At 45.3% G+C, this 23,058-nt stretch overlaps 1 protein-coding gene across 5 annotated transcripts in view; it reads right to left on the bottom strand.

The window, feature by feature from the left end:
* The window catches only part of KAT2B (lysine acetyltransferase 2B), a 62,218-nt gene extending 39,832 nt beyond the window's left edge, over window positions 1–22,386 (bottom strand). For 4 of the 5 annotated variants that reach the window (XM_039522111.1, XM_039522110.1, XM_039522114.1 and 1 more), the window contains exons 1-4: window positions 10,583–10,654; window positions 10,130–10,256; window positions 860–1,005; window positions 183–272 (exon numbers count right to left, since the gene is read on the bottom strand). In XM_039522111.1, coding sequence (XP_039378045.1) covers window positions 183–272; window positions 860–1,005; window positions 10,130–10,256; window positions 10,583–10,639 — 420 coding nt within the window. In that variant the 5' untranslated portion in view covers window positions 10,640–10,654. Of the gene's footprint in view, window positions 1–182; window positions 273–859; window positions 1,006–10,129; window positions 10,257–10,582; window positions 10,655–22,364 lie in introns of those variants that run through there. The other variant, XM_039522113.1, reaches the window with a different exon arrangement.
* Between the last annotated feature and the right edge of the window lie 672 nt (window positions 22,387–23,058).

Raw genomic sequence — 23,058 nt, 5'->3', positions numbered from 1 at the left:
TCTGGAAAATAATTCAATAACTGAACCACAGTGCCCTTCCCAGGGGCTGGAGAGGAAATCATCTTCATGAAAACTTCAGATTCACCTTTGTTCAAAATGATACAGGGAACTAATATTCACACATTGCCCAAATCCACTTCAGCAGGGTCCTTGTTCACAGAAATTATCATGTTCTGTTTTACCTGTTCAATACTGGGCTTCTCGAAGGGGGGGCTTTCCAAAGACCCTTCTACCACAGGTTTTCCCATCTGTAAGATGCATTTCCGCAAAAGCTATCAAAAAACAAACAATTTTATTTTTAAATGGTTAACATCTTTATATAAACATTTGACAGTCAGTGAAATTTGTACTGGTACAACATATTAATTATTATTATTGAAATATTTGCTAGTACATGTAATAAATTAAGTTTACAGCTAAATTAACTTCAAAGTTAATTGCTTCACCCTCTGAAATGCACCATGTGTATACAGCTAAAGTAGCTTCATTGTCAACTGGCTCTTCTTCTGACTTGTAATTTCGGAAGATGCTGTTGATGGCTGGAAAGAAAATACATACCAAATGGGTGCTGACTTGGGACCAGACTCTGAAATCACTGGGAAGACTTCAGAAGTTAGGTACTGTGCAACATAAGGGTAGCAGAATCTAGTCCAAAATTAAAAACCTTATTACTATCTTGGAAAAAGGAGAGCTTAACCTACAAATTGTCTAAGTCAATACAAATATAATGGTCCATTAGGACAATAAAATTAATGTAAGTACAAAAGAATGAAAGATATGACAAGATGCTACATGTGTATCTAAAGTTGCAGAAATACAATTGCATGATGTTGAATTTTGAGAAACATCTTCATCTTACCTTGAACAGGTAGAAGTAAACTTGTTTTGTATCTGCATCTTCTTCTTTGTGGACACAGGTGAAGAGATATTCCACATCCAACACTATCCCCAACAGCCTATTCATTTCTTCTTCAGACACATTCTCCAGGTGAGAAACATGAGCAGCTAAACAAAATAAAAATCCAAAAATTGTGGAAAAAAGCTAGGTGGTAGGATGGCATTCTATGGTCAATAAGACAAGACAACACAAAGGACGAACCTTGCAACCACGACCACCATTACCACTTAAACAGCACCTTTCATCAGAAGAACCTCAAGGCACAGGCTCCATATGGACAATTTTTATAACAGTTTACAGATGATACACTATGGCACAGAGATAAGTGACTTGTACAAACTCACACAAGTCTGTGGCCATGCTGAGAACAGAACCCACAAATCCTGTCTGCTACTGACTTACTCTACCAGCAGATTGTGCTTCCACTATTTATGTCACCCACACTAACACAGCTTAGTGCTCCCTCTCGCTTTAGTGTCTAGGTTATGTAAAGAGATTACGAGTATGCTACTGCCTCCAACCTAATGGATCTGATCCTAGAGCCAAGTAGTAGTGGCTCATTATTTTTAACCCAGAGATCCCAGGTTCAATCCCCACAGTGGCAATTTAACCAGCAATGAGAGAAAAATTCATGCTCACAAATGAAAATTTCTTGCTTTAAACTAGGCACTGGTAAGTATGTTTCATGATTACTTATACAGTATCAAGTTCCAATGATTCACAGTGTGGGTCACATTTACAATGCTCCTCCTGCTGCATGTTCTACATGCGCTTCCAAGCAGAAGCTTTAGGGAAGTGTTTTTCAAATTCAGGCCCAGATTTACAAAAGCCAGCCTTTCCTTTTAGCACCTGCAAAATGCAAGCATAATTTTGCACTTGTGATTTTTTTTTTTTTTTTGAGGCTGCAGTTTTGTAGGTGCTAAGAGGGAAATCCACTGAAAGGTGGTCTCAAAACTTGGCCTCAAAAGCACCTCCAGGAAGACAGAGAAGTTAAACCTGAAGAAAAGAAAACATTTTGGTTCACAAAAAATGGTAAGTGGTCTTAACTGGCTCTAAGCCAAGAGTCCCTCCTCATCCCTCCCCACAACTAGTGCAATGTCTTCTACAGGTCTCTCCTAGCCCCTAGAAACTGGCTAGGGTCTTCAGGGTTATATCCATGATAAGGATTTGAAAGATGCATTTTCAATGAACAAAGACAAAACAATGATAAGCATGATAAAAGCCAGTAGCTTCCATTCCATTAGATTAGTAAAACTAATCCAGAAAGACTGAAGAGATTTAAATTACTAAAGTTTCAAGTGGCCTCTCTCTCAAATCTTCTCACCTATTTCTAGGCACATGATGAATGAAAGCTCAAAAACAGCCCAGTGACTTCTGGACTGGACTGGTTCCCCGGTGTTTAATGATTTCCCCTCCCCTTTTATCAAAAATGATCTTTTGACAAAACATGAAGTGAACAGACTCCTGAAACATGCCAAACTGTCTGCATGACTACTACTGCCTTTGTAGTCATCTCCTCAAAGGAGACTGTTCACATCTTATATCATTCTAAATATTCAGTCTGCCCTTCATCTGTAATGTTAATTCTGGACTTTTATTTTTGTGAAAAAAGAATGTTACTATTTGTTAAGGATGCCAATGTGACTGGCATTGTACTAGTCAAAGGAAATTGCAGTCCCTGCTCTCAGGAGCTTACAACTTGAGAGCCCAATACTGCAAAAACTTAAGCACCTCAGTAATTCTACTCACTGAAGTAGTCCCACTGAACTCCATGGCATAACCCACATGCATAAGCACTTGCAGAATCGGGACCATTTGCACCTCTTCCTATGCAATGCTTTACCATAGTATTCTTTAGAAGTGGAAAAAAACAGATTTAAAAGTTTTAACAAAATAAACGTTAAACCTCTTAATATGAAGAAACTTGCTGTAAAATTATTCATCTTATCCTAGGAGTGAAATATGGTTAGGACTGAGAAGGTATTTCCATCATACACTCCCGTTCTCAAGCACTTATGATTTCAAAGGAGGAAATGCCCTTTGAGTTGAAATTCCTTATTTTTTGTCAGCTCAGAGGTGATGTTTTGTTTTGGAAAGTTTAATCATTTCTTTGCAAATCCATTGACTTCAGTGGATTTGCATAGATGCAACTGAAAGCAGACTTTGGTGCAAGATATTTAAGAGTGCATCCACTCCTTTCTCCTTAAAGGAGTGTCTGCAATATGATCTCTTATGTCCCTAACATTCTCCAGCGGATAGTGAGATAATCATCATAAGCTATCTTCTTTAATTTAAAATATTTTGAGTTCCAGGCAGAGTAAAATGATTCCAATTTTGTCCTCCAACAAGATATGAAAGTTTAATACTTCCAGCTGTCAGTTCTGATTTTGCTAAAGTAATCAATTTTCACTTCTAGATCAGCAGCACATTAAAAATGGATGGCATTGTAAAAAACACATACACACACACACGCACCTTGGAATCAACCAACAACTAGAGTGTATCAGCATTACAAGCCAGCTACATCCACTTCCTGTATAACTGCTATCACCATCGTATATATTATCTTGACTTGTGTGTGGTCATATGTCAACACAGAGTCGAACTAACCGCCATGTGGTGAACCCAACAGCAAATTGCTTCAAACGTATGAACAGTTTGTGTTTACCACAGATTGTCATTTCTGCATTATTGGTGTGAATACTTTTCTAAATCATCATATGAGCCTAGTGGACTGTTTAAAATTACGTTTTGGTCCCCCACCTCTAAAGGGCAAATACTAAAGCCCATCTATACAGAAATGCTTCCTTCCCTCCACTAGTACCAAATATGGAGTAACTCTGACCCAGAGCGGTGTAATCCCCATCACTTGCACTATCCAATCAGTACCAGCAAGAAGGCAATTCTCCACAAAAGCGTCACTGCTTACAACCTTCTGCAGCAGCCAGTGCTGACTAACCCAAAAACATCAGTTGCCATAAAGGAGAGAGTCTACCAGCCAAGCAAGATGCATCAGGGAACTGTGACTATCCCCACACAGTAAAAAGATAACACTCATGCATAATACAGTAATTTGGTTCACAAGTGGCTAGATCAAAAGACTGAGTTGAGGACCCCAATGGAGAAATCCAAATTATTCCAGATTCGGTGTGTTCTTAATTAAAAACAACTGCAGCTGTTCTGATGCTGCAGAGAGTCTGTTTTGTAAGGAATATACCACAGTAGAATTTAGAAGAAGTGCCTCGCATAACATAAGCACTTTTTATCTACAGCCTCAGAGAAGTTCTAAATGTTGTATTTAATAGAGGGTTCAGTATTATTATTATTATTACTGAGAAAACAGAACAAACAAATGAATTGTCTAACTAGGATCCCAATTTGTTACTCTCTAGCCTTTTAATATACCCAAGAATAAATCACAGGCACTCACACGCAATAAAATATACACAGCAGGGTTTAAGACATTACAGATTCTTCCATGAAGTTTCCCACTTTAACCCTATGTGTACTTGACAAATTGAAATCTAAGAATCTGATTCTCCTCTCATTTACAATTGGTTTCACACCAGTGTGACTCACTTGATTTCAGTGGAATTACACCTGATTTACACTGGTGTAAGTGAGAAGGGTCTTTTAAATGAAGTAAAGCTTTAGCAATCGTTTCTGGCTCTATCACCCTAAAAAGAGCAATACACTCAAGCTCCTAGGCATTCATACAAACACAATGCCTATAGTAGCTTGACAGAAACTGCAAATGCTTTCTTCAGCAATCTAACAGAAAAGAAATATGGATCAATATCGTAAGAATGTCTAGTAGCAAAACCAGAGGTGGTGATGAAAGTTACTCTGACTTTCCTTTGGTAGATGAGAAGAACTGTTATTTCTGTTTCAGAATGTCCACACAGGTGTTTGCACCAATTTAACTAAATCAGTTTAAAGTCAAGCCTTGTTATTTCAGTGTAAATCTGTATGTGGATTGTTGTATTAATTTATATGGAATAAATGGGCTAAAGGTGTTAACACAATCCACTCACTGTCCAACATTAAACAGCACTAAACGAGGTTCAGAATTTGGTATATAGAGACCTCTGCCTTCTTAGTACCAAGGCAAACACATCATTAAGGATTATTTTAAACCTTTTATTACAGATAAAGAAAGAAGAAAAACAGTTAAAGCATTTAAAATGTGCAGTATTAAATATGGCTTTAATTTTAACAACATACCTTGTTGCCTTTCCCTTTAGCTGGAGAGAGTCTTAAAAAGAAAAAAAAAAACCTATTTGGCAGTCTCTGTTAGATGATATTAAAGATGGTGGTAACTGACTTTTGGGGGAAAAAGTAGTAGTTAATTCAGATGAGTTGGAGACATTGCTGCTGTCGTTAAAGTCCAATCCCGTTTCATCTCAGGTGGCATTTGGGATTCAGCTGGAGCTGATAGGGGTAATGAGGTCATCTGGATCCCTCTCTCTGGCCTGATCTGGTCAAGTCATCGCTTAGGATTAGGACAAAGAAGGTCCAGGAGATGGCGGGGCACGGCAGATCTGATAGTGAAGCTCACTCCAGTAGCCAATGTCTGTTTTTCTCATTCCCCCCACACCCCACGCCCAGCCTCTTTCTTTAAGGGTCCACAAAGAGAGATGGGTGAAATAGCCCATCCCCTCTTTATTTTATCCACCAATTAGGCCTAATATCCGGCACACCAATCTTCTCTGGTTCTACATCTTCTGTTTTTACCAAGCATGATTTTAATACAGTTATTGAACCATATCAGTAGGCCCTTTTGTTTAGACTAATTTAGTCTGTTTGGTTCTATTGCACCTGTTTATAATATTCACTATCATAGGCGCCGACTTCCCCTTCACCCGGTGGGTGCTCAACCCCCCCCACCTACCCCTGGACCCGCTGCTGGCCCGCCTCTTCCAGCCCCTGCACTGCCCTCGCCCCACCCTTATTCCACCCCTTCCCCAAAATCCCTGACCCACCCTGCCTTTTTCCACCCCAGCCCCACCCCCTTCCCGCCCCCATTCCACCCCCTTCCCCAAGTCCCCGCCCCTGCCCTGCCTCTTCTCCGCCTCCTCCCCTGAGCATGCCGCATCCCCGCTCCTCCCCCGCCCTCCTGGAAAGTCCTAAGCACCGCCAAACAACTGTTAGGCAGCGGGGGGGTGGGAAGCGCTGGGAGATGCGGCATGCTGGGGGGGGGGGGGACAGAAGGAGGTGAGGAGGGGGGAGCTTGGCTGCCGATGGGTGAGGAGCCCTGGAGCACCCACGGAGTTGGCGCCTATGTTCACTATTGAAAGTGACTTCACCTACTTTCCATCAACATTTGTTATTATAGGTTATCGTAACATCTTAAGAACTTTCATATACTTTTTACAATTGAGTGTTTAATTAGGGTAAATTTGTAGGCCCAATTATCACAACACGACACTCTTAGTTCAGATTATGCTAAATCCATTTAAGGAACAATCTAAAATAAGAAGATCCACACATGGACTTTCACCAAAATAACAAAAAGTGTGAATTTATGTCACTGTAGTTATTTCTGTGAAAGTGCATGTAGACAAACCCATAAAATAAACAGAAATAAGCCTAATTTAAGCTGATATAAGCATCCACAGTCTTTTGCATCTGATTAACTAATCCTTTAATTAAGCCAGTGAAACTGAATATAGACAAGTCCTGAGTGGGGAAGAGCCTACCTGTGCATTGATGCCTACGCAACATTGCTGGAAAAAAATAAGCACAAAAAGCCAACACCACATTTCCTAGAATAGTAGAGAAATTTCTGCATACAGAAGCTCCCCGACTTACGCAAGCGTTCTGTTCTGGAGCGCCTTCCATAAGTCGAATTATGCGTATAGTCAGGAACGTATCTCCGACAATTACGCCAAAAAAAACCCAAAGCCCACACCTTATGGAACTTACGGAACTTTTTCCATACGTCCGGATTTCCGTAAATTGGGTTTGCGTAATCCGGAAAGCGTCTGTGGTTATTTTTCAGAAGTCACTTAGAAATAGAGAATGTAGTGCTGGGGAAGCAGGGAAGCAGCTGAAATAGGGATCCCTCATGACCTTTCAGGTTTTAAAAGAATTCAAGAGGGAAACATGCTGATCAGGGTGAGAATAATAGGAAAAATGTCTTGAGAAGTATTTCTGAACAATGTTCACTTTTCCACATTAGGTACAACTGAGTGGTAGGTGGCACTCGATATTCCGAACAAAGCATCATCCTTGTTAGTTGAAGCTGGGAAGATGACAGGGCTTCATCTTCTTTCACTGTGGCAGTAATGAAATAGAAACACTGCACCAGATTTGGTCCATAACGTTTATTCAAAATAACAATGTACTGCTATTCCTGATTACCGAAGTTAATGAGTGACCGAAGATTTTCATCAAGAGTCAGATCCTCAGAAGTGCTGAGCTCTTCTGAAAGGAGGTGAGCACCTTCAAATCCTACCGATGATGCAGCGTTAAGGGCTCAGCACCTAACAGGATTAGGCAGCAGTGAAGAAATGCCTTCAGTATCCAAGGGCACAGTGTGAAAGGGTTTCATAACATAGATTAATCTAACTGCATATCCCAGAGGCAGCAAAAGTATGCTACACATTGAGAAGTTAAATGAACTGCCTTGCTAAACATACTGAACTCGTGCTGCTATACATTTGTTATTCCTCTCTTGCATGAAAGAAGATATTTTGAACATAAATGATAACAATGAATAAAGAAATACCCAGAAATAGGTTAAACAACAACAGAACACACAAAAAGGAGAGCAGAGAAGTAAATAAATCCTCTACAGCAATACTGTAGTGAACAATCATCTAACAAACAAGTAATCATGTTAAGTAATCATGCTTTAGCTTAGGTAGCCGCAAAGTTTAAAACTGTCCCTGACACATGGTGGGTTTTTTCTGACCACACTGGTAAAGAATCATTATGTTGTAACCTGGCTGGGATACAACCATGTTTCACAATGGACTTAAACTGTCCTTTCTGTAGCGCAGAGGTTGTTTATATAATAACTTTAACCATACAGGAAGACTGGTTCCAACACAGTTTCGCGCAACATGGTACAAGCATAGTTCCATTTTGTAGTGTACATGGACTCTTACCTTTAGCACTGTCCAGAGACAATCACAGTCTCATCTATACTACAAAAATAACCATGTTGTGAGACAACCATGCTGTAACTAGGTCACTTGACAGAGGTGAAAGTATAGCATAGACAGACCCCAAATGAGGCTGTAGTTTCAGAAGAACCACAACACCAGATATCAGCCACAATATTGACAACGGAGGATGGAAGTGGCAGGGTCTAAATCTGTCTTTAAAAAACTAATCTAGGACTACAAACACTAAAATGCCTTAATCTTAGTCTCATGATTATTGCATAGTCTCACTATAGGTCATCAGTGAAGGTAGGCTACCGAAGATATGGCGTACCACAAAAGTCATTGGCCTCCTAAAGCCCAGAAAGGACTCAAGTCAAGCATCAAGCTATGGTCCCATATCATTATTGTCGGTGTGCTTCAAACTCTGGAGTGCTTGGTCCTACAGTGCATATTACCCGACGTGGAGAGAATTTTGAACCCTTACCAAGCTGGCTTTCGCCAAGGCCGTAGCACATGCAACCAAGTACTTGTGCTGACCACATTTGTTGAAAATGGCTTCAAGAGAAACTTGAAAACAGGCGCTGTTTTCATCACTCTAACAGTGGCGTACGATACGGTATGGTCTTGCTCCTTTGGGTCACAGGCGTCGTTGAACTGTTCCTCCACGATAGGCAGTTCAGAGTCCATATGGGGGAGGAGACGAGTGCTTGGAGATGACAGAGCAATGGGTTACCCCAGGGCTCTGTGCTTTCACCAACCCTGTTCAACCTTTACATCAATGACCTGCCAACAACGGAGTCACAAAAGTTTATTTACGCAGATGACATATGTTGCGGTGTCCAGGCCCAGATGTTTCACAAGTTTGATGCCACCTTAAACCAGGACATGATAAAGTTAGCTGACTACTGTAAGACTTGGCGCCTCCAGCCAAGGGTCATAAAAACAGTTTCCAGTTTGTTCAAACTTCACCATGCCAGCACAACCCGAGAAATGAATGTTTATTTGAATGGTCAGAAGGTGTGACCTTAGACCGCACACTGAGTTACCATGTCCGTCTGAAGAAGACAGCAGCTAAAGTTAAGATGCACAACAATCTTCTTAGCAAACTGGCAGGTTCGTCATGGGGTGCTCATGCTCCAACTTTGTGGACATCAGCTCTTGCCACCTCATATTTGGTGACGGAGTCCTGCACACCAGTTTGGAGTCTATCGTCACACACCAAACTGGTGGATATGCGGTTACATGCCGCCATGCGTATCATCTCCGGCACCCTGCGTCCGACTCCACCCCCTGGCTTCCAGTTTTGAGCAATACTGCTCCTCCTCCTATCAGGCAAGAGGTTGCCACTGGCAAGTTACTGGAGAAAGTATGCGCCAACTCAAGCCTGCTGCTGCACAATGACCTTTTTAAACCACCAGCTGTACGTTTACCGTCACATCGCCCATTATGGTCTTATCCGCCATGCTAGGATGTTAGAGTGGAAACACTCTGGCAAGAGGAATGGAATCTATTATAATCCCCAATGAGTCCCTCGTCGCCAACCCCACAATCTGCGTGCCTGGTTTTGATCTGCCCCATCGCCAGTGGTCCCTGTTGAACAGGTTCCAGACCAGAAAAGGTCTCAGTGCAGCCAACAAGTATTGCTGGGGCCTTTGTGACAGCCCTTTGTGCAGCTGCAGCACAACACAGACGATGAGGCACACTGTCGATGAATGCCTGCTGACTAGGTTCAGTGGTGGCCTACACGAACTGCATCACACCACTGAAGATGCTATCGCTTGGCTAGACGACTATGCACAGGCTAAATAAATAACTACAGGGCAAAGTTAAAGTTGTTTGGTGAACTAATTGTACATATCCATACCTTAAAATATCTAGATTTCTTTAAAGTTTCACCTTTATTCTGGATTTCCTGGTTTGTAGCACTTGTTTTTAAGATTACTTCAACATATCTACTGTATTTTACTCTAAATTCCTGATGCGTACATAACCATAACTCCATAACCCAACCATAACTCCATCTTAACATAGTTTTTGTCTGGGAATAACAGAGCATGTCATATTATGACCTAGGGTCTAAGAACATGGATTGCAAATCCAGGAGAAGCTAAATACTTACCTAGTGAATGACTACAGCTGCGACATGGTTCAGTAAGACTGACAATTGTCTGCTGCAAATCTGCCCTGGGAGGAGTAGGAGGTGGGTTAGGGTTTTTCCAGCCATTACATTTGCAAGATTCCTCAGCCTGAAATAAAAATAGACAGTTAATATATCTACCACACAACTAATGTATTTCATATTTTCTAGAAATGCACAAAAAAAAAGTCGCACTTATTACTTAAAAGCAGAGAATTCACAATGATCTGTGGCAGCCCATTACTGCTACCAGCTGGTCAGAAGATACCAGCTGAGAAAACAGGCAAGCACTCCAAACCACAGGCTAACTTCTCTACAGCAGGTCCTCACTCCAACTTTTGTGCAAAAGCAGCATTCATCTATTTGATGTGCTGGCTCCTATTGCTATATCATCTAGACACTTTTACAATTAAAACAATAAAATAAATAGGTCACCCATCTGGTAGCATCCACATCACTGCCCTGTCTTCTATACCGCTGACCAGGAACCATACAACAGACATGTGAAGCAAAACAAAATAAACAATACATCATGCAATAGAGGCGTCAAAACCAAAGGTCTGAGCAAACCACCAAAACGAGGGAATTCCAGAGGCACTGGCCTTTACTAAGGAAATGCTGCTGCTTATCTTGGAAGGTTTAGATCCAAATATTGATGGCAAAAGATGCCCAGTAAATCTTAACTAACAGGACTGGTAACATAATAAGGTAGGCTGTGGGGCCTCTGGTAGCCAGATTCCACACATTCAGGGGTTGAAGTGGCAATGTTCCACTGGAATGCTGGCACTTCAGAAGCAAAGTACCTGGTACAAAAGCAGCGCTGAAGGTATTTTTTTCTTCTGAGTTCCAGCATCAAAGCAATTAAAGAACTTCTGGATTTTCCTAACTGAAGTCATATTCGAATCTGAAGACCTACCTACAAGAAAAGCATCTCCTATCTGCTCTACATTTAGAAACATTTGTGTACTTCACTGTAACAAGATAAACAATAATTTGCTGTTCTAGGTTCTTAGTAATGAAATTACTGCAAAAATGCAGCTGAATACTTGACAGTAACTTAAAAATAAGTGTAGTATCTCAGTTTGTGGTGTTCATGTCTATCTTGTGTGTGTCATTATGTTCAGAAAAGGTATGAAAAATAAATATTTAATGTAGCTTATTCCACAAAATCTTCATTGTCTTTTGTTTTGAATTGCCTTATAGCTAAGGTACCAGTGCCCAACAGAGGCAATAGAGGCTGCAGCTTTTCAGGTACCAGAACTGAAAATATTAATCAACTGTGTTGAAGTAGTTCTTCAACTCCATCGTTTCAAATCATGTAACCTGTGCACTAAATATTGCAATACCAGATGCTGCCTCTTTGCTGGACAACATACAACATGTTACTCTCCATAACATCTGAGCAATTTCCATTCACTGGATATATTTGGAAGGACTCATGGCACCACCAGTCTATCCCTGTGACACCATATGCATGCCATAGTTTGCACCCGATGTAGGCAAGCACATTAGAAGGGATGCAAAAGGTCCATGCAGCAGCTGAAGTCAACAGGCTGACATAGAATTGCCCCTAGAGATTCCCAGGAAGCATATACCAACACACCACCCTTGGAAAGAGGAAGTATGCTGCTCCGTCCCCTTACACACACACATGCTACTGTCTGGGCATGAAATGGTTGGCAGAAACATGAGCGGCTATCTGCAGCTGAGAGGTGTATGCAGGTAGGGGAGGGAGCCACTAAGCTCCCAGGTAGGGTTGCCAGGAGCCCAGTCGAAAAGGGGACCTAGCAGGGGTGCCAGAACAGGGGGCCAAGGGGCCATGGCTCCATCACTTAAAAGCATAGCTCTCCCACTTTTTACCAGTCATAAGGGTGAGCGACAGTGGGGAAGGGGTGGAGAGGAGTGAGCGGGGAGTGCAGCCTTGAAGGAAGGGGTGGCACGGGGGTGCGGCCTCACGGGAAGGGGCAGCACGGGGGCCAGGCCACAGTTCGGGCGCCGGTGGCCCCTCCAATTTCAGAGAACTTCTGCCGCTTCTGGACCTGGCAGCGTCCAGTCAGTACTGCTGACCAGACATTAAAAGTCCAGTTATTGGAGTAATCACAAATCAGCCTCCCTGCTGAGAGGGCGGGAAGAGCAGCAGCTGCTGCCTGGAGGAGCTTCCCAGCTGCTGATGGAGAGAACTGGCTCTCGGACCCGCAGCTCAAGCTTTCGGTGGAGAAGTAGATTCCAGCACCGCTTCCCAGGGGGGATCCTATTCACCCCACCAGCCTGTGCCCTCATTGCCCCTGCCTCATCCCCTTGCTCTGGGGACCAACCCCCCTTTCTTCCCCACCATGCCCCTATTGCCCCCACCCCAGCCCCTCGCTCCTTTTCTGAGCTAAAAACCTGACCGCCATGTCCCAATTGGACAGGCTCCGCATCAGCTTCTCCCAGCCTGGCTCTGTAGGTGGCAGAGAGGGAGGGGAAAGCGAGCAACAGAGGGAGAGAAGTGAGCAGGGGTGGGGTCTCGGAGGAAAGAGTTGGGGCTGGGGCAGGGCATTAGAAGAGGCAGGGCAGGGGATAGGGCAGGGGTGTCCGGTTTTCAGATATTAGAAAGTTGGCAACTCTGCTCCCAGGAGAGGAGTCTGTATGTGGCAAAAAGGAGGGTCAGTTTTGGAGTTGGGGATCTATGGGAGGGACTTATAGGAACAATTTTTTCCAAGATTTTTTTTTTCAAATAAGCAGAGGTCTGGAGGGATTTATGTTAATTCTAGTGAATTTTAGGCTATACTTCTGTGCTGTTTTCTCTAGCATTCTAAGGCCGGGTCTACACTAGGGAGGCGATCGATTTAAGTTACACAACTTCAGCTACACAAATAACATAGCTGAAGTTGACATACTTAGATCTACCCATTGCAGGGTCCACACTACACAATGTTGACTGGAGACGCTCTCCCATCAACTCCCCTTGCACTTCTCGTTCAGGTGGAGTACAAGAGTCGACGGGAGAGCAATCTGCGGTCGATTTAGCGGGGTCTTCACTAGACCCGCTAAATCAACCACCAATGCATCGATCACAACACGTCAAACTCCCGGTAAGTGTAGACAAGGCTAAGAAAAATACCCAAATATACACCAGTATCTAGAAGACCACAGATATCCAGCTTATCTGGAGAAGCACTCATATTTTTCACATACTGACAAGCACGGGTCCTATTTTTGTTTTAGTCACTCAATGGCTGTAGAACCTGTTTATGTTTAGTTACTAGGAAGAAAAGGCAGAGGTTTGAGTGATGCCTGTGAACCAAGGATACTCTGTTGTAAACCCTGGAAAGGTTTACAACAAAGAGTATCTTTTTGAGTACGTCTACACTACAACACCAAGTCTCAGAGCCCGGATCAGGTGACTCAGGCTCTCTGGGCTTGGACTATAAAACTGCAGTGTAGACAATGGGCTCGAGCTGGGCCTTGGGCTCTGAGATCCTTCCCCCTTGCGGAGTCTCTGAGGCTGGGCCACAGCCTGAGTCCAAACACCTAGACTGCAATTGTACAGCCCTGTAGTCCAACTCAGCTGACTTGAGCCAGCCACAGCTGGGCCGCGAGTCTTTTATTGCAGTGTAGACATACCCTTTGAGATTGTTTGATACCATATTTTTTCTTAGGATGCGGAGAAAGACAAAACCTGATGCCACCCAGATTGCCCATACATGCTTTGTGAAAAAGTCAGCGTTGCCATGAAACTGCTAATTTTCGCAATTCCTAATTTATAACTGTAAATGTGGAACCTTAGCATTGTACTAATGCAAGTTATTTGTGAAAGAAAGAAAGAAAGAAAGAAAGAAAGAAAGAAAGAAAGAACCTGGACTATAACAAAGCATCATTAAGGAAAATTCAAAAGAAAAAGGTAATATAGAAGCTCTGAAAAACAGAAACCAGAATATTTTTTTAAAAGGGACTTGGATTTGATCCAACCATTTTATCCCTCTGTGTCTGTCAGAACTGTTTTTTTTCCACTCAGACCCAAGCGTGTCTCTAACAAAAGGCAATGTTTAAAGCTATAAAAAAAACTACTCAAATATTACGCTTATAGTTGTGTCAATCATATCTAATAAAAATAGTACGAAAAGCTGGGCTAAAGAATTCTAAGACGATTTCTTATGAGCATCAGTGAACATTTCACATAAGCACACAACACAATGTTTACTCCAAATCCTTATATCTACAAACAGCGAGTAACTACACAAACTTTAGCATCACACAATAATTAACACCAAAGATGCAAACAAACAGATGTATGAATAGTGATAACAGCTCAGTTAAACTGCCAGATTTAAATATCAGCCCTCCCACAGAACATAAAATGTGTTCAGTGGCAGATTTTTTTCTGCCCTCAGTTGTACTTCCTAACCTAGCCAGATCTTTTGAAACAGATGTTCAATTCTTTTGTTCCAATATTCCAGAGATCTCTCTCTCAAACAAACAAACATTAACATTTAAAAACTCAGCATAAAGCACCAGATACAGCATAAAAGCTCGGTCACAACACAGCAGCACAACCTGAACAAGGTCCTCTTGATAACTAAGCCTTCATTATGGACCCTGACAGTGCAAATATTTTACACTGAATACTCAGTGTGCATTCCTTAGTGGCTTAAATTACATCCCGTTGAGTTGTTTTGAGTCTTCCACCGTGTTTTGTTCACTCATTTCTTTCTCTGACTCTCTCATGACAGTTTCTTCTTTTTACATGTCACTCATCTGCTTTTTGTTAGAAAGGAAAGTATGAAATTATCTCCTCCAAAACTTAATTTAGCTTCAAAAGCAGTCTTGGGGGGAGGTGTCTGGGGGGAGTATCTGACCTAGTACAACCAGTTCTTGTATTGATTTTTCTAGGCCATCTGCAAGGCTCTAATAAAGAACAGTTAAGATACTTTCATTTTCCCCTGCCTTACCACAGCCTTCAAGAACTTTGGTTTTGAGCCTGATCCTTCCAACCCAGGGGACATTAACACTGTTCCTTAAATGGCCACAATAGGTGATTGTGTATGCTATCTCAGAAGCATCCCCAACCCATGCTGGAAAGAACTGGATTACAGGGCTGCCCGGGGAATGGGGGGTACAAGTGGGGCAATTTGCCCCAGACCCTGGGCCCCGCAGGGGCCCCGCAAGCCCTGGTCCAGCAGCAGTCCGGGTCTTCAGCGGCATTTCAGCGGCGGGGGGCCCTTCACTGCTGCCAAAGACGCGGAGCGACTGAAGGGCCCCCCACCGCCGAAATGCTGCCGAAGACCTGGACCGCCGCCGGGTGAGTACAAGCGCCGCAGTTCCTCCGCTTTGCCCCAGATCCCCTGAATCCTCTGGGTGGCCCTGCTGGATTAGTACAAAACTTAGCAATTACAATGCACTTTACTTGGTAAAAGCAATGTAAAAAATATGAACATTTGAATCCTCATGATACCTCTACATTATGTGTAATTAAAGTATTAAGACTAGGAAAGTATGTTGTCCAGGAACCAAGAATAACCAAAAACAACTTTAGACATTTAATATTATTTGCTGTCCAACAGAGAAACGGCTGACCTGAACTTTAGAACCTTGTACACTGACACTATGTCCAAAATGAGTCTGAAAATAGCATGCTTCAGGTACTCTATCACTAACTACATGGTTGTTTGTTTTAACTGTGGAATTACAATGTTAAGATTACAAAATGAAGCATTCAAAAGTCAGGAAATGACAAACTTAAGGTTGCACATGCAACCTCTCATCTAAGGTTCTAAAAATGCTTAAAGAAGATTAATGAGTGATGTTTCACAATACCTCACTTGCTAAGAAATAGCATCCCCATTTTAAAGATGGTGAAATGAGCACAGATAGGTACAAATTCTGAGCTAGATTAGCTGTAAATTAAAAGACCCTAGGACTCTTAGAATTAGCTCTTTTAGATACGCATTGTACTTGGCTCTTTGAAGAGGACTGGCCTATTTAGCAATTAAAGGGGGAGCAGGATGTAATAGGTTTATTGCTAAATTCCAGGGGGTGGAACAAAAACCTTACACAACATTATCCAACATTGTACAAGTCTGTTTAGGGTGTTTAAATTTAGCTGTCAGCTCTCTCCAGCAAGCAGCAACCTCAAATCGATGATAAACTCTTACACAAGAAGCTTCATGCAGACGAAAACAAAAATTTGATAACTTTGCAAAAGTTATTCCTAATTGTTCCTACTGAAATTTAAAGTATTCTCCATGAAAATATATCACATTGAGAAGAATCACACAGATACGAAGAGGGGAATAGATCCATTTGACTAAAGAGTTCTGTAGAGCCCTTAGATTTCCGAAGACAAATTTTAGAATCTGATTTATTCCTATTTTGCTGTTACTTTTATAGTAGTTGTAGGCTAATATGGACCTGTTTCCTCCCTCCCCCAATGCACATTTAAGTCAGTGGCTGATTTTTTTTAATTTACTTTAATGGAAGTTGGATTGGGCTCAAGAACCCTTGTTAGACAGATTTGCACCAGCTTTTAAACTGATATTGAGAAAGCATTAAACATCTGAGCCTATGGAATTATACATAGTCCAGAGAACAACTCTAATCCTTTTTCACCTACTAATTTATCATTCAGACAAGCTTTCAAAAGTTACACTTCCAGAGTACAAAGCTAAGCAAAAGGTAGGACAGTCAAGGGTCATCTCAGTCAGTCCTATCAAGCAGGTAACATTAACCAAGACAGAAATATTACACTAAATAGATATGTCATTAGCTCCTCTTTTCACATGCAATGGGACTCCACCTGAGCCCAGGGGTCCACCCTCACTGGACTCACCGCAGGATCTGAAGTAGTGCACAACTAGAACCTGATGAGAAACAACGTGGTCCAGCGGATAGAGCACTGAGCTGGGGCTCACGGGAGCTGGGTTCTACTCTGGCTCTTATTTCTTTGTGACACACTTCACCGCTTCATTCCCCCTCCCACCTTTTGTCTGTCTCATTTATTTAGACTAAGCTCTTCAGGGCAGGGACTGTTTCCTACTATGGCCTGGTCTGCACTTAAAATTTAGGGTGACATATCTACGACACTCAGGGGTGTGCAAAATCACACACCTAAGCCTCACAGCTAAGCTAATCCAATCCCCAGTGTAGACACCGCCAGGAAAAATCTTTTTGTCAACCTAGCTACTGTCACTTTAGAAGGTGGTGTTCTTACAGCAATGGAAAAACCCTTTCTGTCTCTACAGGCTGCATTTACACTAACGTGCTGCTTTAATACCCACAGTACATACATGGTCAAGTGTTTGTACAATGCCAAACTCCATGGGGCTCCAGTCACAGTTGTGACCTCTAGGCATTACTGTACTATATATAAATAAGAATAAAAAATAATCCTGTTTTAATATATAGAAAATGTACGAGTACAAAAATATTACATACTTAAAGACATTGACAGAGCTCCCAATGAGACTTGGTTTATATCACATGAAGGAACATGTATAAAAAGCCAAAGATTTTTCCTCCTACAATCTTCACTAAATGCATTTGAGTGTAAGTCCCACAGTGCTATTTTCATACCAACGATTGCCAAGCTTGCATTCAAATGATCAAATCGCATGCTGGGCAAAATAAATATTTATGAATTAATTCATATTTATAATAGTGTTCATTTCAGTGCACTACAAAGCATACCAATGTAAAGGGGGGTTTTAATTCATTTTAATTGTATACTATTTTGCCTTCCTAAAGTAAATTGTGCACTTTAACTTGAGATTTTAGAGCCGAGGTGGACAAACTATGTTCCGCGGGCCACATACAGCTCGCAGGACCCTCCTGCCCGGCCCCTGCGCTCCTGGCCCAGGAGGCTAGCCCCGTCCCCCGCTGCCTCAGCTCAGTGCGCCACCGGCACAATGCTCTGGGCGGCTGTGAGCTCTTGCCGGGCAGTGCAGCTGCAGAGCTGCGGCCTGACCTGGTGCTCTGTGCTGCGCGATGGCATGGCTGGCTCCAGCTGGGCAGCGCAACTGCCTGCCCTGGTGCTCTGGGCAGCACGGCTGTGTGCCCCAGACAGCACAGTAAGGGGGCAGGGAATGGGGGGGGGTTGGATAGAGGGCACGGGAGTTCAGGGTGGTGGTCAGGGGGCGAGGGTGTGGATAGGGGTCAGGGCGGTCAGAGGGCAGGGAACAGGGGGGTTGAATGGGAGATGGGCTCCTGGGAGGGGCAGTTAGGAAGAAGGGAGAGTTGGATGGGGCGGCAGGGGGCAGTCAGGTGCAGGGGTTCAGGGGCGCAATCAGGGAGAAAGGGTGGTTGGATGGGGCAAGGGTCCCGGAGGGCAGTCAGGAATGAGAGGAGGGGTTGGATGGGGCGGTGGGGGGCAGTCAAGGGAAGGAGGTCCGGGAGTGGTCAGAGGATAGGAGGGGTGGATGGGGCAGAGGTCCCAGGGGGGTTGTCACGGAACGGGGGGGTTGGATGGGGCAGAAGTCCCAGGGGGGACGTCAGGTGGTGAGAAGCGGGGTGGGGCAGATAGGGGGCGGGGGCCGGGCCATGCCACGCCTGGCTGTTTGGGGGGAGACAGCCTCCCCTAACCGGCCCTCCATATAATTTCAGAAACTCGATGTGGACCTCAGGCCAAAAAGTTTGCCTGCTTTTTAAAAAAGCATGTCACATAGAAAAGTGTATTAAAATTAATGAAGACCGTTTTTGTAGAAAACATTTGTAGTGCTGAGTATATGGTTATTTTTATCATCTTGTTTTCCAGTAAAAGTGCTTTGTCTTTCTCATGCCCTGCCTCTCCTTTGTATCCTCCTTAAGGGATAGTCCTCTCTTTCCTTTTTTCTCTCCACCAAAGGCTCTGCACACTACATCATAGACACTCTCCCTGCAGAGTTTGCCAGTGCCTCTCAAAGATGAGCCAGAGGGCATCATTAGACAGCAATAGCAGTAAGGTATGAACAGCCTACTTCCACAGAAGCAAAGAGTGGAAAGAGAGCATTGTGGAAGTCTTATCTCTAGCAAAGCAACATTTGCTACCAGATAGGCCCACGCTCTAGTCTTCCTCCATTCAATGTTCTCACTTTCTCTGATCCTTCCTGCGTTGTCATGTCTCTTCAGACCTAATCAATGTTCTCTCTTCCTTTGCTACTTACAGCACCTCAAAGGTTAAGATTCTAATAAATTCCATCTTGCTGACTGCTATGATGCACGCTGGAGTGGGAGAAGAGAAAAATACAAGGACTAGAGAATGCCAAACATGCTGAGTGACAGGCACATTCCCTGCGCTCTCTAAGGTGAACAACTATACATAGATTTACTCTTTTGTTATAGGATTCACATGTGCGTACTGCATGAATGGGAACACTAATTACATACTTCAGTGATCTGAGAGCTTGTGAAATCAAACACAGAAATGAATCAAAAGTTGAGACATAAAGCACGAAAATTCAAAGTTGACCTCTTCACTGTTGCAACCTCCTGCAAATACTATTTATTTTATAGCCCCATCACTGTGGTACCTGAACATCTGCCAAATATTTAGAAATAGCAATCTCTCCCTTTCTTCCTTCCCTCCCAGTCTACTGGAGAAAAAGCTTAATTTGTTCATAGGAAATGTATTATTTGTTTGCCTGCTTATGTTTGTGGGTAGGAGGAGTGTTGTGTCAACAAATTGTTATGGGAGAGCTAAATCAAAGCAATTCATTTCACATTTAATTCTGACAGTGGTCATTCTGTGTTCATTCTTATGGGAGTGAGTTCCATCATCAATTTCAGCCCCCATAAGGTTCCGTCTCCTGCATTTAGAAGCCTCTTGCTCCTACTACCAGTCAACACTTTCACTGGGCTGGTGAAACGCAGGTGTTATGAACAGCCGTGGCTATAGAAGAAGCAATCTCTCAGGTAACTAGAGCCAATCTCACTGAGGCTTTGACTAGACATGCTGCTCTTTTAAATTCTACTTGACCCTTGCAATAAGGCCGTCTGCTTTATAACTGCTCCACGTGTTCTCAGTTTTCTTTTTCATGTTCACCTCAATACTTCTAATAATGCTTTTCAGTACTGAAAATAATTTACATGAATTAAGTGCTCATCAGAGGTGCTGGATTAATGACCCCAGAGACTAATGTAGCCTATTTCCCCATAGAAGCAAAGGCAACAGCAGCGTCAACTTCCCCAATATGCCTAAATCACGACCAGTAGGGCTAAGCTTGTGGGAGTTAAGAGGCTGCATTCACTCATTTACTTCTCTCCCAAGACTGTGGAGGAGAGTGCCAATTCTAGCAGAGGCTTTTGTGATGCCAACAGCTCCCCACTGGGAACCAAGCTAAAACCATCAAACAGCCATCACTGCTCCCTAGGTAACAAGTGTTTTGAAAAGATTAATAAAATCAAGAGCTTCAAGACCCAGTCTCTAACAGTGTTTAAATGAATGTGCATAGCTTGGCCTCTTTTCTCTAGAACAGGAGAGGAGAGGAACTTTAGGATGAGCCCTGGGAAAACTCCTCCACCACTGGCTGCTGGGCTCTGACCTCCTCACATTACTGATAATCCAGTAATACAATGTTTTTGTCAGCCAGAGGCCGCAGAAGCAACAAGGCGAAGTCCCCGCCTCCTTCAGCTGTCATCCTGTCAAAACAAAGGCGCTGCTGCCAAGCTCAGGGCCCCGGCGGCCAAGAGTGCAGCTGCAGATCCCAACACCCACCCTGGCCCTGCACCCGTCTCCCCTGCGCAGGGGCCACTGCAGGCATCGGGATCTGCCAGGGCAGCACGTCTTGCAAACATAGGGGGAGGACAAGGGGGGGGGCTTAAAATAACAAGGCAAAGCTGGGGCTTGTCCCGCTGCCAAATCCTGTGTTTACAAGGCAAGCAGCTGCAGCAGCATTTCACCAAACAAATAATGCAGTAATGACAGGGGATGCTGGCCTAAATCGCCTTCCCGTCAGACACGTGCACCGTCTTCCGCACACATACCTTTAGATACCCCCACCCCACTAGCCTCTAATTCTTCAGAAACGGGCAATATTCTCCGATGGCCCGCCCCCACTCTCCTACGGCCAAGTTCCCTCTTCCTGCTGTTCAGGAGAAAGGGAGGGGCTCTCCTCTCGGTCTGATCCTCCATGCAAATGTCACAACACCACCCCACAAAGTGCAAGGGGCACGGGAGAGGGGTCTGCAAAGAGGGGGGTCGCATGGGGGCTCTTCCAGGGGGTGAAGGTGGCAAAGAGGTGGAGAGGGGTGTAGTGGCAGTGGCAGGGAAGAGATTGCACAGAGGCAAAGGGGGCTTGTTGCAGGGGGTGCAGTGGCTGGGAGGGAATTGCACAAGGGAGCAGTGGGCAGGTGGGGGTTGCTGCAGGGGGGTGTCTGTGCCCGGGGGGTGAGGGTGGCAGGGAGGGGGTTGCACAGGGGAGAAGTGGGCAGGCGGGAGAAGGCAGGCGGGGGGTTCCGAGGTTGATGCAAGGGGTGAAGGTGCCTGGAGGGGTGTTGCGGGGGACGCACGCGGGAGAAGGTAGCTGGCCGGCGGGTGTTGGGGGGGTGGCAGGCTGGGACGGGGGGCCCGGGGCACTGCGGAAGGGGGGGCGGGTTGCTCCCACATACACCATTCCCCAGCTCCATTTTAGGGGCCTCCCCGGTTGCGCCTGGTTTCAAACCGAAGCCAAACAACCAGGGCGCAGCCGCTTCCGCGCTCCCCAGGCGGCAGGGGCCGGAGCCGCCCGCTCCCCGGCTCGGTACCTTGCAGGCGGAGTAGACGCCCAGCTTCTCCAGCTTCTTGGCCCGGGGAGCGGAGCGGAGCTGCGCCTTCTTCCCCGCGCCGCGGGCCGAGCCGGGCTCCCCGCCGCCTCCGGGGCTCTCGGCGGCGGCACAGGCAGCGCGGGCCGGTCCGCAGGCAGCCAGCCCCCGCGGCCGGGGAGCCCTGCTGCAGCCCCGCCCCGCCGCCTCCTGCCGCTCCCGCCCCGGCCCCGCCAGCCTCGGCCATGCCGCCGCCGCCGCCGGCCCGGAACCCGGCAGGAGCCGCCCGTCCGGCAGCTCCCTCCGTGCCCGGCTCGGTGCGCCGAGCGCTAGACCCTCCCCTTCCCCGCTCCGCCGCCGGCTGCTTCCCCGGGGGGAGGGACTGGCCGCGCCGCGCCGCGGGCGGCCCCTCTGGAGCCGGGAAGCAGCGGCAGCCCGGTAGCGCCGGGAGGGCCGCCCCTTGTGCTCCCGGCCCCGCACCTCCCAGCCCACAGGGCGCCCCCAGCTCAAGGAGGGAGGCACCGACCTGCTAGCGGGGCGGGGGGGGACTTGCCCTGCCGGCCGGGAGCATCGCCAGCCGTTCAGTCCAGCCCCCGTCCTTCGGGCACAAGCAGGGTGCGTGCAATATCGGCTTTGTTGTGTTCCCGCCCCCCAGAAAAAAAACAATACAGCCCCAACCCGGCCGGAGCGGAGACTTAAGATTGCTGCTGCAGTGTTTTTCGTGCATGGCAAAAAGTATAAAGGAAGGGAAGCAATCCCCCCCCCCCCCACACGCATGAGCTACTGCCAGCAGCCACACTGCTGCTCTCAAGCGCTCCCTTCCAATTCACCAACACCCTACCGGCAGGGCAGGGCCGGCTCTAGGGGTTTTGCCGCCCCAAGCAGCCCCCCCCCCCCCACAAGAAAGCCCCGATCGCGATCTGCGGCAATTCAGTGGGAGGTCCTTCGCTCTGAGCGGGAGTGAGGGACCCTCGCCCAATTGCCGCGGAATCCTTGAAAGTGCCACCCCACTCTGGAGTGGCCGCCCCAAACACCTGCTTGATAAGCTGGTGCCTGGAGCCGGCCTTGCCCCACGGGACAGTCCGCCGCCTCAAACTCCACTCTCAGCCCAACTCCTAAAGCGACAGGTAACAATGTACGCCCTCCAGAGAAAGAAGGCACTATTTATTAATCAACCTTTCTCACCCTTCCAGTGGTTTTCAACCTGGGGTCTGCAGACT

The sequence above is a fragment of the Mauremys reevesii genome, linkage group 2 (genome assembly GCF_016161935.1).
Source record: "Mauremys reevesii isolate NIE-2019 linkage group 2, ASM1616193v1, whole genome shotgun sequence".
NCBI lineage: Eukaryota > Metazoa > Chordata > Testudines > Geoemydidae > Mauremys > Mauremys reevesii.
Note: the sequence above shows the minus strand (reverse complement) of the source record. Positions and strands in the feature narration are given on the sequence as shown.